This window comes from Pseudophryne corroboree, chromosome 2 (assembly GCF_028390025.1).
Source record: "Pseudophryne corroboree isolate aPseCor3 chromosome 2, aPseCor3.hap2, whole genome shotgun sequence".
NCBI classification, from domain to species: Eukaryota; Metazoa; Chordata; class Amphibia; order Anura; family Myobatrachidae; genus Pseudophryne; species Pseudophryne corroboree.
In genome coordinates, this window is record NC_086445.1 from 271,958,441 (window position 1) to 271,976,229 (window position 17,789).

General features: G+C 41.7%; 1 protein-coding gene across 1 annotated transcript in view; it reads left to right on the plus strand.

Annotated features, from left to right (window-relative positions):
• Positions 1-17,789, plus strand: part of LCP1 (lymphocyte cytosolic protein 1) — a 168,170-nt gene that overhangs the window by 115,368 nt on the left and 35,013 nt on the right. The window contains exons 5-6 of the mRNA XM_063952813.1: positions 6,148-6,280; positions 15,725-15,806. Of these exons, the coding sequence (XP_063808883.1) occupies positions 6,148-6,280; positions 15,725-15,806 (215 nt within the window). The remainder of the gene's footprint in view (positions 1-6,147; positions 6,281-15,724; positions 15,807-17,789) is intronic.

Consider the following 17,789-nt stretch of genomic DNA (forward strand, 5'->3'; position numbering starts at 1 on the left):
CACATATGCCGCACATTATAAATGCCCTTATACACATAATGACACACATAGTGCCCCTTACACATATGTTGCACATTATTAATGCATTTTTACATGACACGCATAATGCTTCTTACACATATTCCGAACACTACTGCACAACCAACCCACTCACATGCACACAGCACACACAATGCCACTAACACTGTGACCTCTGCCTCTGCTTGGATACAGATGTATCCTCATAAATCTTGCCTCAATGATAATGTTGGGCACCTTTTTTTATGAATATGCATCTTATTTGCATTGCTATGTAGCTAGGATGCACAAGCAGCTTCTGCTGATTAAAAAGATATGCAGCATGCCTATATACTGTGTGAGACAGTGGCTGTATCTGCATATGAAATGTTACACACAGAATATAGGCATGCTGCATATCATTTTAATCAGCAGAAGCTGCTGATGCCCCTAGGCATATCAAATGCCCTAGGCAATTGCCTAGTTTGCCTATGCCTATGACCGGCTCTGCTCCCCCCGCAGCACCTCTCTTACTGCTGCCAGCTCCGCCTGCGGCTCTACATATGTCCCCCGCAGCCAGCCCCTCCCGCTCACACCCACCGCTCTCTGCTCCCCTGGCCGCTGCTGTCAGCGCATTCGCAGCCGCTGACAGTAGCGGCCTGACAGGACGGCCAAATCCAACAGTCGGATTTGTCCGTCCATTGAATAGGGGTTGTCGGATCCATTCCGACAACTGCATGTCGGAATTGATCCGACTCCTATTGAATATACCCCTAAACCTGTACTTCATATAAGCAGTGTGCCAATGAAGGTGGTGGGCAACAAAACCACCAAACAAGGTTGAACTAGAGGCATTTCGGGGGTGGAAAAGCTTTGCAATGCGAAGTGCTATCCATTCTTTCTCACTCATGTATGAATACATAACACAGTCTTGCTTTAATGGCAGTTGTGTGACTGGCTTTAGTACTAGTTAGCAGGTATGTAGCAAAGGAAAGGAAAGGATCTGTTTTGGGTGCACAAAATTTAAAATATAACTTTTAATTATTGCCATTAAGAATTTTAGATTATAGCGTATTCTACTGAGTAGCTAATATGTGAAATATTAAAACCACAATTAACAGATAAGTGAAAACATGACAATACTGTGAATTACAGAAAAAGAAAATAAACAGAGATTTAAAAATGAGCGTCTGTTTGGTGTCTGTTCTGTTATATCCCTGTTTTTGTATATATCAGCAATGTTACATATTTATATTACAAATAAGTGTGTTTGTGTTCAGTTGGTGAATTGTATGCTTGGAAGAGTGTTACTGACTTTCAAAATTTAAATACTTCTGGCATTGTGCCCAGATTTTGTATATATCAACAGTGTTGCATGTTTGTGTTACACATGGATATATTTGTATTCAAATGGTTACTTCAATGCCTAGAAGAATGTTTCTAACACCTCAATGTTTGGATAAATATCTCTGGCACAGAGCCCAGATTTAATGACTGAAACATATGTTGCAATCTTTGAAAATTGTACTGAAATGATCCTGTATTCATTGGTTTGTTACTGATCTCTCAAATTTATAAGATCAATCACACATATATTTTGTGTACTATCGTTCTTCATTAATTTAAGAACGTTATAGACATATGCTGCATCCTATAGTTGCAGTATTAAATCCCCATGGTGTTTCACTGATATATAAATCTCCGTGTGGTATTATGATATCACCTTTCAGAAATAATCAGATTCTCAGTCGTTTTATTTGATGATATAATATAATTCCACTATTGGTTCACCTCTCACTCATGGTGTCAGGTGTCTATCTTGTATATATGGATCATCTGTTCATGTTCCCCTTCAGATTCACTGTAACATCACACCACCTCTCACTTATAGTGTCAGGTGCATTACATATCAGGGAATAATCCCGTATTGTCTCTTATATATGAGATTATATGCTGGTTCGCCTCTCATTTATAGTGTCAGGCGTGCTGTATACAAAGGGGGAAATGATCCTGTGATATCCTTAATTATATGCCAGTACACCTCTCACTCGTGGTGTCAGGTGTTATGTTCTTGCTGAATTTAAATAATAATGGATATCACACTATATGTCACTAGAGATTTATTCTGATGGTAGTGCACCAGATTATTTATCCCAAAAGGGGATGAAACATAGAAGGGGTAAATTTAATATAGTACGTGGATGGGGCTTAGTTGTATATAACAAATGTGTGACGCTTTTGTACAGGAAAATTATTTCAATTCAATGAATACTAGATTGCAATCAAATATACAGTAGGTAATCTATAGCTATATTTTGTCAATTACTGTGATCTGTTGTAATTTGATCACTTCATTGACTTTGCATCCCTGTATATTGCTCAAAATCAAATATACAGTCGGCGCTCTGTGACTAGGATAATTGCTGTGATCTATGGTTTAATTACTTTTATCTTCACCTAATTTACATACGGTGCAATAATCATATAGTCCCCTACTGAGTACCACTTGCGTGTGCAGATCCCTTGAACGGAGTATTGTCAATTACCCATATATATTAATTTATGACAATTCTTTAAGGGCGAGTCTGCATCTCAGTAGCGTCCAGTATCCATATCTACAAACATTATCCACTATATTAAAGATATCATATTATTTTACTTCACATCTCACATGTAAATTGTTTGTCACAGCCCATATATGCTGTGTATTATTGCTTACACGAGAGTGGATATGATGTCAGTTTGTTATCAGTATTTTGATGTTCAGAAAACTAGCCGTCACTCTAGTATGCACACATAATCACCGTATTACACTTGCATATATACGTATGTAGATTCTTCCAAACAACACTGTTACGCTATGACTGATGTAATATTTAGCATTCCACACATGGGGTGCCTATAAGTCCTCGTATCCTATGCTATCTCAATCCCATGATCTTTGTCACTCGGGATTCTCAGACCTAGCGGTAACTTTTACTTGTAAATGGTACATTGCCTAATCTAAATACATTTCTTAATATTAAATTTTCAAACAGGAGAAACAGACACGTAGGATGCTCAGGTCCTACGTACGTTTCACAATAGCTTCGTCAGCCTGACGAAGCTATTGTGAAACGTACGTAGGACCTGAGCGTCCTACGTGTCTGTTTCTCCTGTTTGAAAATTTAATATTAAGAAATGTATTTAGATTAGGCAATGTACCATTTACAAGTAAAAGTTACCGCTAGGTCTGAGAATCCCGAGTGACAAAGATCACGGGATTGAGATAGCATAGGATACGAGGACTTATAGGCACCCCATGTGTGGAATGCTAAATATTACATCAGTCATAGCGTAACAGTGTTGTTTGGAAGAATCTACATACGTATATATGCAAGTGTAATACGGTGATTATGTGTGCATACTAGAGTGACGGCTAGTTTTCTGAACATCAAAATACTGATAACAAACTGACATCATATCCACTCTCGTGTAAGCAATAATACACAGCATATATGGGCTGTGACAAACAATTTACATGTGAGATGTGAAGTAAAATAATATGATATCTTTAATATAGTGGATAATGTTTGTAGATATGGATACTGGACGCTACTGAGATGCAGACTCGCCCTTAAAGAATTGTCATAAATTAATATATATGGGTAATTGACAATACTCCGTTCAAGGGATCTGCACACGCAAGTGGTACTCAGTAGGGGACTATATGATTATTGCACCGTATGTAAATTAGGTGAAGATAAAAGTAATTAAACCATAGATCACAGCAATTATCCTAGTCACAGAGCGCCGACTGTATATTTGATTTTGAGCAATATACAGGGATGCAAAGTCAATGAAGTGATCAAATTACAACAGATCACAGTAATTGACAAAATATAGCTATAGATTACCTACTGTATATTTGATTGCAATCTAGTATTCATTGAATTGAAATAATTTTCCTGTACAAAAGCGTCACACATTTGTTATATACAACTAAGCCCCATCCACGTACTATATTAAATTTACCCCTTCTATGTTTCATCCCCTTTTGGGATAAATAATCTGGTGCACTACCATCAGAATAAATCTCTAGTGACATATAGTGTGATATCCATTATTATTTAAATTCAGCAAGAACATAACACCTGACACCACGAGTGAGAGGTGTACTGGCATATAATTAAGGATATCACAGGATCATTTCCCCCTTTGTATACAGCACGCCTGACACTATAAATGAGAGGCGAACCAGCATATAATCTCATATATAAGAGACAATACGGGATTATTCCCTGATATGTAATGCACCTGACACTATAAGTGAGAGGTGGTGTGATGTTACAGTGAATCTGAAGGGGAACATGAACAGATGATCCATATATACAAGATAGACACCTGACACCATGAGTGAGAGGTGAACCAATAGTGGAATTATATTATATCATCAAATAAAACGACTGAGAATCTGATTATTTCTGAAAGGTGATATCATAATACCACACGGAGATTTATATATCAGTGAAACACCATGGGGATTTAATACTGCAACTATAGGATGCAGCATATGTCTATAACGTTCTTAAATTAATGAAGAACGATAGTACACAAAATATATGTGTGATTGATCTTATAAATTTGAGAGATCAGTAACAAACCAATGAATACAGGATCATTTCAGTACAATTTTCAAAGATTGCAACATATGTTTCAGTCATTAAATCTGGGCTCTGTGCCAGAGATATTTATCCAAACATTGAGGTGTTAGAAACATTCTTCTAGGCATTGAAGTAACCATTTGAATACAAATATATCCATGTGTAACACAAACATGCAACACTGTTGATATATACAAAATCTGGGCACAATGCCAGAAGTATTTAAATTTTGAAAGTCAGTAACACTCTTCCAAGCATACAATTCACCAACTGAACACAAACACACTTATTTGTAATATAAATATGTAACATTGCTGATATATACAAAAACAGGGATATAACAGAACAGACACCAAACAGACGCTCATTTTTAAATCTCTGTTTATTTTCTTTTTCTGTAATTCACAGTATTGTCATGTTTTCACTTATCTGTTAATTGTGGTTTTAATATTTCACATATTAGCTACTCAGTAGAATACGCTATAATCTAAAATTCTTAATGGCAATAATTAAAAGTTATATTTTAAATTTTGTGCACCCAAAACAGATCCTTTCCTTTCCTTTGCTACATACCTATAACATGATCTGTGGTAGCACCCCCTCTAAATATGAATAACTAATAAAACAGATGAATTAGGGGCCTCTTTCTGTAAACTCTTATCCTGTGCAACTAACCTTACCTTTCCCCCATCCCTCCAATCCCTTATCCTTAACTTCTTCCCCTTTTTTTGATACTAGTTAGCAGGCACAGCACCATCTGGTTGTATATGACCACCACTGGGAAGCACAACTCTGGAACTGTAACAACCCCCATCTGTAGGTTACAGTTGTACTGCTTGAATATTACAGGACAATAAGTTATAATTGGAAGCATGCTGGCTGCACTGTGGAATGGTTGCCTAGTATAGGGGAGGTAGTTATGTGACCGGTGGTCAGGAGACCGCTGGTCACAATACAGACGCCGGTATCCCACCCTCCTAGAGTCCTGACAGTCGGCATGCCGACTAACAGGTACTATTCCCAATCGTGGGTGTCCACGACACACATAGAGTGGGAATATAACTAGCTACTGAGCCCGCAAGGGGCTTTGTTGCGCTTACTCCCCCCCCCTCCGGGCATCTAAAAGCTGGGTTTCCGGCATCGGTATGGTGACCGCCGGTCTTCTGGCCGCTGGTCACGTATACCCAACCCTAGTATAGTATGTACAGAGACTTTCTGTTACCCCTGAGAGTTGCTCTTTAATCTTTAAAGCACTGGCATTGGAACGCAGCAAGATTATGCATTAAGAATACATTGCGCTTGTTACATCAATTATTATAGAAATGTAATTTGCAATTACATAGGCTTTCATATATGATTTTATTATAAGGTTTTTATTTGTATTGAAATGGATTTTGGGAATCTGAATGTGTTCTTGTGATCAAAAATATTTGTAACACCTTGTTATAAAGTGCTTAATTAAATAACCACAAGAGTTACAAGTCAGCATTTTATCCTTACCTTACAGAAGAGGAAAAGTATGCTTTTGTAAACTGGGTAAATAAGGCTTTGGAAAAGGACCCAGACTGTAAACATGTAATTCCCATGAACCCTGACACAGATGACCTGTTCAAAGCAGTTGGTGATGGGATTGTCCTCTGGTAAGTGAAAAAAAGTACATATAAATGAGTGTTTGGTAAATCTATAGAGCTGTAAATTTGAGACATCTTAATGTAAGTAAATATTAATCCATGGTTCTTGGCGTTACCAGAGGAGTACCCGTAGCAGATATGGTAAAAAGTGACAGGACCATTTTTGTAGTTTATTAATTTCTATACACTGGAGGTGCAACCCAAATTTTGATCTGATTGTCTGTTTGGGCTTAATCGTTCACGTAACGCAAGCCACACATCGGTCATGATGTCATTATGCCAACCCCCTTTTCATCCCCTTAGAGAAGGTTTATTAAAATTCTGATTACGTAGTATTCCTATTTCCCACCTGATGAATACCTATGTTAAATGTCATCTTCCTAACATATCGGGAAGTAAGAGAATTAGCAATGAGTGAGTGAGTGATGGCTTTCACATTTATATATATATATATATATATATATATATATATCAGATCATAACTAGAGATGAGCGGGTTCGGTTTCTTTGAATCCGAACCCGCACAAACTTCACTTTTTTTTTCACGGGTCCGAGCGACTCGGATCTTCCCGCCTTGCTCGGTTAACCCGAGCGCGCCCGAACGTCATCATGACGCTGTCGGATTCTCGCGAGACTCGGATTCTATATAAGGAGCCGCGCGTCGCCGCCATTTTCACACGTGCATTGAGATTGATAGGGAGAGGACGTGGCTGGCGTCCTCTCCATTAGAATAGATTAGAAGAGAGAGAGAGAGAGAGAGAGAGATTGTGCAGACAGAGTTTACCACAGTGACTAGTGCAGTTGTTGTTAAGTTAACTTTTATTTAATATATCCGTTCTCTGCTATATCCGTTCTCTGCCTGAAAAAAACGATACACAGCAGTCACACAGTGTGACTCAGTCTGTGTGCACTCAGCTCAGCCCAGTGTGCTGCACATCAATGTATAAAAGCTTATAATAATTGTGGGGGAGACTGGGGAGCACTGCAGGTTGTTATAGCAGGAGCCAGGAGTACATAATATTATATTAATTTAAAATTAAACAGTGCACACTTTTGCTGCAGGAGTGCCACTGCCAGTGTGACTAGTGGTGACCAGTGCCTGACCACCAGTATAGTAGTATATTGTTGTATACTATCTCTTTATCAACCAGTCTATATTAGCAGCAGACACAGTACAGTGCGGTAGTTCACGGCTGTGGCTACCTCTGTGTCGGCAGTCGGCACTCGGCAGGCAGTCCGTCCATCCATAATTGTATAATTATATACCACCTAACCGTGGTATTTTTTTTTCTTTCTTTATACCGTCGTCATAGTCATACTAGTTGTTACGAGTATACTACTATCTCTTTATCAACCAGTGTACAGTGCGGTAGTTCACGGCTGTGGCTACCTCTGTGTCGGCAGTCGGCAGGCAGTCCGTCCATCCATAATTGTATTATTATAATATATACCACCTAACCGTGGTTTTTTTTTCATTCTTTATACCGTCATAGTGTCATACTAGTTGTTACGAGTATACTACTATCTCTTTATCAACCAGTGTACAGTGCGGTAGTTCACGGCTGTGGCTACCTCTGTGTCGGCAGTCGGCAGGCAGTCCGTCCATCCATAATTGTATTATAATATATACCACCTAACCGTGTTTTTTTTTTCATTCTTTATACCGTCATAGTGTCATACTAGTTGTTACGAGTATACTACTATCTCTTTATCAACCAGTGTACAGTGCGGTAGTTCACGGCTGTGGCTACCTCTGTGTCGGCAGTCGGCAGGCAGTCCGTCCATCCATAATTGTATTATAATATATACCACCTAACCGTGGTTTTTTTTTCATTCTTTATACCGTCATAGTCAGTCATACTAGTTGTTACGAGTATACTACTATCTCTTTATCAACCAGTGTACAGTGCGGTAGTTCACGGCTGTGGCTACCTCTGTGTCGGCACTCGGCAGGCAGTCCGTCCATCCATAATTGTATTATAATATATACCACCTAACCGTGGTTTTTTTTTCATTCTTTATACCGTCATAGTGTCATACTAGTTGTTACGAGTATACTACTATCTCTTTATCAACCAGTGTACAGTGCGGTAGTTCACGGCTGTGGCTACCTCTGTGTCGGCAGTCGGCAGGCAGTCCGTCCATCCATAATTGTATTATAATATATACCACCTAACCGTGGTTTTTTTTTCATTCTTTATACCGTCATAGTGTCATACTAGTTGTTACGAGTATACTACTATCTCTTTATCAACCAGTGTACAGTGCGGTAGTTCACGGCTGTGGCTACCTCTGTGTCGGCAGTCGGCAGGCAGTCCGTCCATCCATAATTGTATTATAATATATACCACCTAACCGTGGTTTTTTTTTCATTCTTTATACCGTCATAGTCAGTCATACTAGTTGTTACGAGTATACTACTATCTCTTTATCAACCAGTGTACAGTGCGGTAGTTCACGGCTGTGGCTACCTCTGTGTCGGAACTCGGCAGGCAGTCCGTCCATCCATAATTGTATTACAATATATACCACCTACCGTGGTTTTTTTTTCATTCTTTATACCGTCATAGTCAGTCATACTAGTTGTTACGAGTATACTACTATCTCTTTATCAACCAGTGTACAGTGCGGTAGTTCACGGCTGTGGCTACCTCTGTGTCGGAACTCGGCAGGCAGTCCGTCCATCCATAATTGTATTACAATATATACCACCTAACCGTGGTTTTTTTTTCATTCTTTATACCGTCATAGTCAGTCATACTAGTTGTTACGAGTATACTACTATCTCTTTATCAACCAGTGTACAGTGCGGTAGTTCACGGCTGTGGCTACCTCTGTGTCGGAACTCGGCAGGCAGTCCGTCCATCCATAATTGTATTACAATATATACCACCTAACCGTGGTTGTTTTTTCATTCTTTATACCGTCATAGTCAGTCATACTAGTTGTTACGAGTATACTACTATCTCTTTATCAACCAGTGTACAGTGCGGTAGTTCACGGCTGTGGCTACCTCTGTGTCGGAACTCGGCAGGCAGTCCGTCCATCCATAATTGTATTATTATAATATATACCACCTAACCGTGGTTTTTTTTTCATTCTTTATACCGTCATAGTGTCATACTAGTTGTTACGAGTATACTACTATCTCTTTATCAACCAGTGTACAGTGCGGTAGTTCACGGCTGTGGCTACCTCTGTGTCGGCAGTCGGCAGGCAGTCCGTCCATCCATAATTGTATTATTATAATATATACCACCTAACCGTGGTTTTTTTTTCATTCTTTATACCGTCATAGTCAGTCATACTAGTTGTTACGAGTATACTACTATCTCTTTATCAACCAGTGTACAGTGCGGTAGTTCACGGCTGTGGCTACCTCTGTGTCGGAACTCGGCAGGCAGTCCGTCCATCCATAATTGTATTATTATAATATATACCACCTAACCGTGGTTTTTTTTTCATTCTTTATACCGTCATAGTGTCATACTAGTTGTTACGAGTATACTACTATCTCTTTATCAACCAGTGTACAGTGCGGTAGTTCACGGCTGTGGCTACCTCTGTGTCGGCAGTCGGCAGGCAGTCCGTCCATCCATAATTGTATTATAATATATACCACCTAACCGTGGTTTTTTTTTCATTCTTTATACCGTCATAGTCAGTCATACTAGTTGTTACGAGTATACTACTATCTCTTTATCAACCAGTGTACAGTGCGGTAGTTCACGGCTGTGGCTACCTCTGTGTCGGCAGTCGGCAGGCAGTCCGTCCATCCATAATTGTATTATAATATATACCACCTAACCGTGGTTTTTTTTTCATTCTTTATACCGTCATAGTCAGTCATACTAGTTGTTACGAGTATACTACTATCTCTTTATCAACCAGTGTACAGTGCGGTAGTTCACGGCTGTGGCTACCTCTGTGTCGGAACTCGGCAGGCAGTCCGTCCATCCATAATTGTATTACAATATATACCACCTAACCGTGGTTTTTTTTTCATTCTTTATACCGTCATAGTCAGTCATACTAGTTGTTACGAGTATACTACTATCTCTTTATCAACCAGTGTACAGTGCGGTAGTTCACGGCTGTGGCTACCTCTGTGTCGGCACTCGGCAGGCAGTCCGTCCATCCATAATTGTATTACAATATATACCACCTAACCGTGGTTTTTTTATACCACCTAACCGTGGCAGTCCGTCCATAATTGTATACTAGTATCCAATCCATCCATCTCCATTGTTTACCTGAGGTGCCTTTTAGTTCTGCCTATAAAATATGGAGAACAAAAAAGTTGAGGTTCCAAAATTAGGGAAAGATCAAGATCCACTTCCACCTCGTGCTGAAGCTGCTGCCACTAGTCATGGCCGAGACGATGAAATGCCAGCAACGTCGTCTGCCAAGGCCGATGCCCAATGTCATAGTACAGAGCATGTCAAATCCAAAACACCAAATATCAGAAAAAAAAGGACTCCAAAACCTAAAATAAAATTGTCGGAGGAGAAGCGTAAACTTGCCAATATGCCATTTACCACACGGAGTGGCAAGGAACGGCTGAGGCCCTGGCCTATGTTCATGGCTAGTGGTTCAGCTTCACATGAGGATGGAAGCACTCAGCCTCTCGCTAGAAAACTGAAAAGACTCAAGCTGGCAAAAGCACCGCAAAGAACTGTGCGTTCTTTGAAATCCCAAATCCACAAGGAGAGTCCAATTGTGTCGGTTGCGATGCCTGACCTTCCCAACACTGGACGTGAAGAGCATGCGCCTTCCACTATTTGCATGCCCCCTGCAAGTGCTGGAAGGAGCACCCGCAGTCCAGTTCCTGATAGTCAGATTGAAGATGTCAGTGTTGAAGTACACCAGGATGAGGAGGATATGGGTGTTGCTGGCGCTGGGGAGGAAATTGACCAGAAGGATTCTGATGGTGAGGTGGTTTGTTTAAGTCAGGCACCCGGGGAGACACCTGTTGTCCGTGGGAGGAATATGGCCGTTGACATGCCAGGTGAAAATACAAAAAAAATCAGCTCTTCGGTGTGGAGGTATTTCACCAGAAATGCGGACAACAGGTGTCAAGCCGTGTGTTCCCTTTGTCAAGCTGTAATAAGTAGGGGTAAGGACGTTAACCACCTCGGAACATCCTCCCTTATACGTCACCTGCAGCGCATTCATAATAAGTCAGTGACAAGTTCAAAAACTTTGGGTGACAGCGGAAGCAGTCCACTGACCAGTAAATCCCTTCCTCTTGTAACCAAGCTCACGCAAACCACCCCACCAACTCCCTCAGTGTCAATTTCCTCCTTCCCCAGGAATGCCAATAGTCCTGCAGGCCATGTCACTGGCAAGTCTGACGAGTCCTCTCCTGCCTGGGATTCCTCCGATGCATCCTTGCGTGTAACGCCTACTGCTGCTGGCGCTGCTGTTGTTGCCGCTGGGAGTCGATGGTCATCCCAGAGGGGAAGTCGTAAGCCCACTTGTACTACTTCCAGTAAGCAATTGACTGTTCAACAGTCCTTTGCGAGGAAGATGAAATATCACAGCAGTCATCCTACTGCAAAGCGGATAACTGAGGCCTTGGCATCCTGGGTGGTGAGAAACGTGGTTCCGGTATCCATCATTACTGCAGAGCCAACTAGAGACTTGTTGGAGGTACTGTGTCCCCGGTACCAAATACCATCTAGGTTCCATTTCTCTAGGCAGGCGATACCGAAAATGTACACAGACCTCAGAAAAAGAGTCACCAGTGTCCTAAAAAATGCAGCTGTACCCAATGTCCACTTAACCACGGACATGTGGACAAGTGGAGCAGGGCAGGGTCAGGACTATATGACTGTGACAGCCCACTGGGTAGATGTATGGACTCCCGCCGCAAGAACAGCAGCGGCGGCACCAGTAGCAGCATCTCGCAAACGCCAACTCTTTCCTAGGCAGGCTACGCTTTGTATCACCGCTTTCCAGAATACGCACACAGCTGAAAACCTCTTACGGCAACTGAGGAAGATCATCGCGGAATGGCTTACCCCAATTGGACTCTCCTGTGGATTTGTGGCATCGGACAACGCCAGCAATATTGTGTGTGCATTAAATATGGGCAAATTCCAGCACGTCCCATGTTTTGCACATACCTTGAATTTGGTGGTGCAGAATTTTTTAAAAAACGACAGGGGCGTGCAAGAGATGCTGTCGGTGGCCAGAAAAATTGCGGGACACTTTCGGCGTACAGGCACCACGTACAGAAGACTGGAGCACCACCAAAAACTACTGAACCTGCCCTGCCATCATCTGAAGCAAGAAGTGGTAACGAGGTGGAATTCAACCCTCTATATGCTTCAGAGGTTGGAGGAGCAGCAAAAGGCCATTCAAGCCTATACAATTGAGCACGATATAGGAGATGGAATGCACCTGTCTCAAGTGCAGTGGAGAATGATTTCAACGTTGTGCAAGGTTCTGATGCCCTTTGAACTTGCCACACGTGAAGTCAGTTCAGACACTGCCAGCCTGAGTCAGGTCATTCCCCTCATCAGGCTTTTGCAGAAGAAGCTGGAGGCATTGAAGAAGGAGCTAACACGGAGCGATTCCGCTAGGCATGTGGGACTTGTGGATGCAGCCCTTAATTCGCTTAACAAGGATTCACGGGTGGTCAATCTGTTGAAATCAGAGCACTACATTTTGGCCACCGTGCTCGATCCTAGATTTAAAGCCTACCTTGGATCTCTCTTTCCGGCAGACACAGGTCTGCTGGGGTTGAAAGACCTGCTGGTGACAAAATTGTCAAGTCAAGCGGAACGCGACCTGTCAACATCTCCTCCTTCACATTCTCCCGCAACTGGGGGTGCGAGGAAAAGGCTCAGAATTCCGAGCCCACCCGCTGGCGGTGATGCAGGGCAGTCTGGAGCGACTGCTGATGCTGATATCTGGTCCGGACTGAAGGACCTGACAACGATTACGGACATGTCGTCTACTGTCACTGCATATGATTCTCTCAACATTGATAGAATGGTGGAGGATTATATGAGTGACCGCATCCAAGTAGGCACGTCACACAGTCCGTACTTATACTGGCAGGAAAAAGAGGCAATTTGGAGGCCCTTGCACAAACTGGCTTTATTCTACCTAAGTTGCCCTCCCACAAGTGTGTACTCCGAAAGAGTGTTTAGTGCCGCCGCTCACCTTGTCAGCAATCGGCGTACGAGGTTACATCCAGAAAATGTGGAGAAGATGATGTTCATTAAAATGAATTATAATCAATTCCTCCGCGGAGACATTGACCAGCAGCAATTGCCTCCACAAAGTACACAGGGAGCTGAGATGGTGGATTCCAGTGGGGACGAATTGATAATCTGTGAGGAGGGGGATGTACACGGTGATATATCGGAGGGTGAAGATGAGGTGGACATCTTGCCTCTGTAGAGCCAGTTTGTGCAAGGAGAGATTAATTGCTTCTTTTTTGGGGGGGGTCCAAACCAACCCGTCATATCAGTCACAGTCGTGTGGCAGACCCTGTCACTGAAATGATGGGTTGGTTAAAGTGTGCATGTCCTGTTTTGTTTATACAACATAAGGGTGGGTGGGAGGGCCCAAGGATAATTCCATCTTGCACCTCTTTTTTCTTTTCTTTTTCTTTGCATCATGTGCTGATTGGGGAGGGTTTTTTGGAAGGGACATCCTGCGTGACACTGCAGTGCCACTCCTAGATGGGCCCGGTGTTTGTGTCGGCCACTAGGGTCGCTAATCTTACTCACACAGCTACCTCATTGCGCCTCTTTTTTTCTTTGCGTCATGTGCTGTTTGGGGAGGGTTTTTTGGAAGGGACATCCTGCGTGACACTGCAGTGCCACTCCTAGATGTGCCCGGTGTTTGTGTCGGCCACTAGGGTCGCTAATCTTACTCACACAGTCAGCTACCTCATTGCGCCTCTTTTTTTCTTTGCGTCATGTGCTGTTTGGGGAGGGTTTTTTGGAAGGGCCATCCTGCGTGACACTGCAGTGCCACTCCTAGATGGGCCCGGTGTTTGTGTCGGCCACTAGGGTCGCTAATCTTACTCACACAGCTACCTCATTGCGCCTCTTTTTTTCTTTGCGTCATGTGCTGTTTGGGGAGGGTTTTTTGGAAGGGACATCCTGCGTGACACTGCAGTGCCACTCCTAGATGGGCCCGGTGTTTGTGTCGGCCACTAGGGTCGCTTATCTTACTCACACAGCGACCTCGGTGCAAATTTTAGGACTAAAAATAATATTGTGAGGTGTGAGGTATTCAGAATAGACTGAAAATGAGTGTAAATTATGGTTTTTGAGGTTAATAATACTTTGGGATCAAAATGACCCCCAAATTCTATGATTTAAGCTGTTTTTTAGTGTTTTTGGAAAAAAACACCCGAATCCAAAACACACCCGAATCCGACAAAAATAATTCGGTGAGGTTTTGCCAAAACGCGTTCGAACCCAAAACACGGCCGCGGAACCGAACCCAAAACCAAAACACAAAACCCGAAAAATTTCAGGCGCTCATCTCTAATCATAACTGTATATGATGTACCTTCAACATGAGAACAATTGGTGACATTCAGTGCATTTGTATTATTTATAAATATCTTTTTTATGTGATTCTATCCTATTTGCAGGTTTGTTTTTTATTTTCTTTACTGTCCCTATTTTATTTAAATCTGATGAAAAAGCAAAGCAGAAAAACAACAGGGAAAAATCAGAAAATACATTAAAAAAGCAAGAAAAAGCTCAGAAAACACAAAGTAAATTAATTAGAAAACAAAGCAAAGGCAAAATAAAGTGTGTAGGTCATCAACCAATTATCCATAACATAACCTAGTCTACCACTTTATTCGTTTTACAGATTCCTCAAATGATTTCGGTAATGAAGCTAGAGCGCAGGATTGTACTTTTCACATTGGTTGGCTAAGCAATGAGATGGGAAATTGTACATTTCTCCCCCGCATTGCCGTATCAGCGTATTATACCCATAATCCGAAAATGTATATTTTCTAAATATTTATTGATAAATTTACTCAAACATTCTAAACATGAATATGGCAATATTTATACATTTCAGGTCTTAGTTACAAAATTATTAAGTGTCCTATGTATAGGACATTGGAGCACAAAATAAGACACTTTAAGCTGTGCACAAATGTATGTCATATTAATAGGACAATGGGTCTTAATAACAATGGGGCACTCGAAGGGGTCACCACCAATTTGTTGCCATGGGGCCCTCACAAACCTTAATTGCCCTGCTCCCCTGCATTGGATCGGATCCAGGCTCCTACAGAGTTCCTGGGTTCAGGTGCTGCACATCAATAAAACCACCTTCCCCTCCAACCAATGGAAAATCAATGCCTATGAAGACAAACATAAGAGCACAGTTTCTCATCTTCAGCCACTTTTTTATATATGGGACTATACATTGTATATGCTCATGCGTATCTTTATTTTTCAGCAAAATGATCAACCTCTCAGTGCCAGATACCATTGATGAACGAGCCATCAACAAAAAGAAATTAACTCCTTTCACTATCCAGGTACAACTTCACATGAAGAAATGGAAACAGAAGATCAGCGTTGCTTTCTGTTTTTATCTTTTGGGGAACATGCTAGTGGTACTACAACCATCTGCTGATTTACCTTGTAACTCACTAGTCTGCATATTAATAGATACCACCTGTTTGTATGGGTCCCTGCAGGTTATTTCTTCTCATTGCTTTCATTTACATTTCCGCTAGTACAGGGGTAGATGTATGAAGTGCTGTTATGGGGGAGAAACGGTATCAGTGTCGCTATGTGCGCTGATACCGCCTATCCCCCATGTATGAAGGAGGAGATGTGTGCAAGGTGATATGCCTGGCAATGTATGAACGGTCAGTGGCATTGACCGCTCCAACACATGCAGCTATCGATTTGACAGCTGCAGGTGTCATTGCCCATACACCACCACAGGGACAGTGCTGTCCCTGGCTGTGGTGGCTGCCGGCTCCAGGCTGCAGAGGAAATCTTGCGCATGCCCAGTGTGCCGCCTGGGGGACTGCACTAGGCTGATGCACTGTGGAGGTCTGGCAGCGATTGTCATAGGGGAGCCATTTTGGCATCCGAGATGTTCATACATTTCGGCGCTGCTGCTTCCTGCTTCACCTCAGTAAAGAGGTAAACCAGGAAGTGCTATAGATGCATGATAAATTGCCAGTGTAATACATTTACCCCTGGGTCCCTGTATAATGCACTAAATGGCCCTTTTACAATCCCCCGCATCAGCTCTTAAGAGACATTTTTGTTTCTTTTAGATGAATAAAACATTGTTATTTATGTTCTGAACAAACCATAGCAACAATTTTTTTTTAAAGTATTATGATAAGGTTATGCTTTGCATCTTTCATTTTCAAACACAATGGACCCTATCTGCTAATGGTAGAATTATATTATAACACACAAGTTACTAATATACAGTATATGTAATAGAAAACAGAGAGTTGTGGTAAATGGAGTGCATTCACAGGAGGGAAATGTTACCAGTGGAGTACCCCAGGGATCTGTACTTGGACCAGTGCTTTTTAATATCTTTATTGGTGACATTGCAAATGGCATTAAAGGGAAAGTATGCCTTTTTGCAGATGACACAAAGGTATGCAACAGGGTAGACACACCAGGTGGGGTAAAACAAATGATTGAGGATCTAGGTAGACTAGAGGAATGGTTAAGAGTGTGGCAATTACAGTTTAATGCCAAAAAATGCAAAATCATGCACTTGGGTCTCAAAAATCCAAAGGCTAAATATAGTATTAATGGCACTATACTGGAAACTACTGAGGAGGAAAGGGATCTAGGAGTCACTATTTCAGATGACTTAAAGGCAGGTAAGCAATGTAACAAAGCAATGAGGAAGGCTAGTCGGATGCTTGGCTGCATTGCGAGAGGAATCAGCGAGAGGAATCAGCAGCAGAAAGAAAGAAGTAATAATGCCACTGTATAGGTCATTGGTACGGCCTCATCTAGAATACTGTGTTTAATTCTGGAGGCCATATCTTCAAAAGGATATTAATACATTAGAAACTGTACAAAAAGGGGCAACTAAAATGGTGCATGGCCTACATCACAAAACATACCCAGAAAGACTAAGAAATCTCAATATGTAAAGTTTGGAGCAGAGAAGGGAAAGGGGGGACATGATAGAAACTTAAAAAAATATCAAGGGTTTTAACAAAGTCCAGGAGGGAAACACTCTCCAAATGAAGAGAAGCAATAGGACACGAGGACATGCACTGAGACTGGAGGGGGGGAGGTTCAGGGGAAATTTGCGGAAAAATTACTTCACAGAAAGGGTAGTGGACAAGTGGAATAGCCTCGCATCAGAGGTGGTAGAGGCTAAGACATTAGAGCAGTTTAAACATGCATGGGATAGACATAAGGATATCCTTACAAAGAAATAAAAATCAATTAAGGTTAGTGATAAAAAAAAAAAAAAGTGGCAGACTAGATGGGCCAAGTGGTTCTTATCTGCCGACAAATTCTAT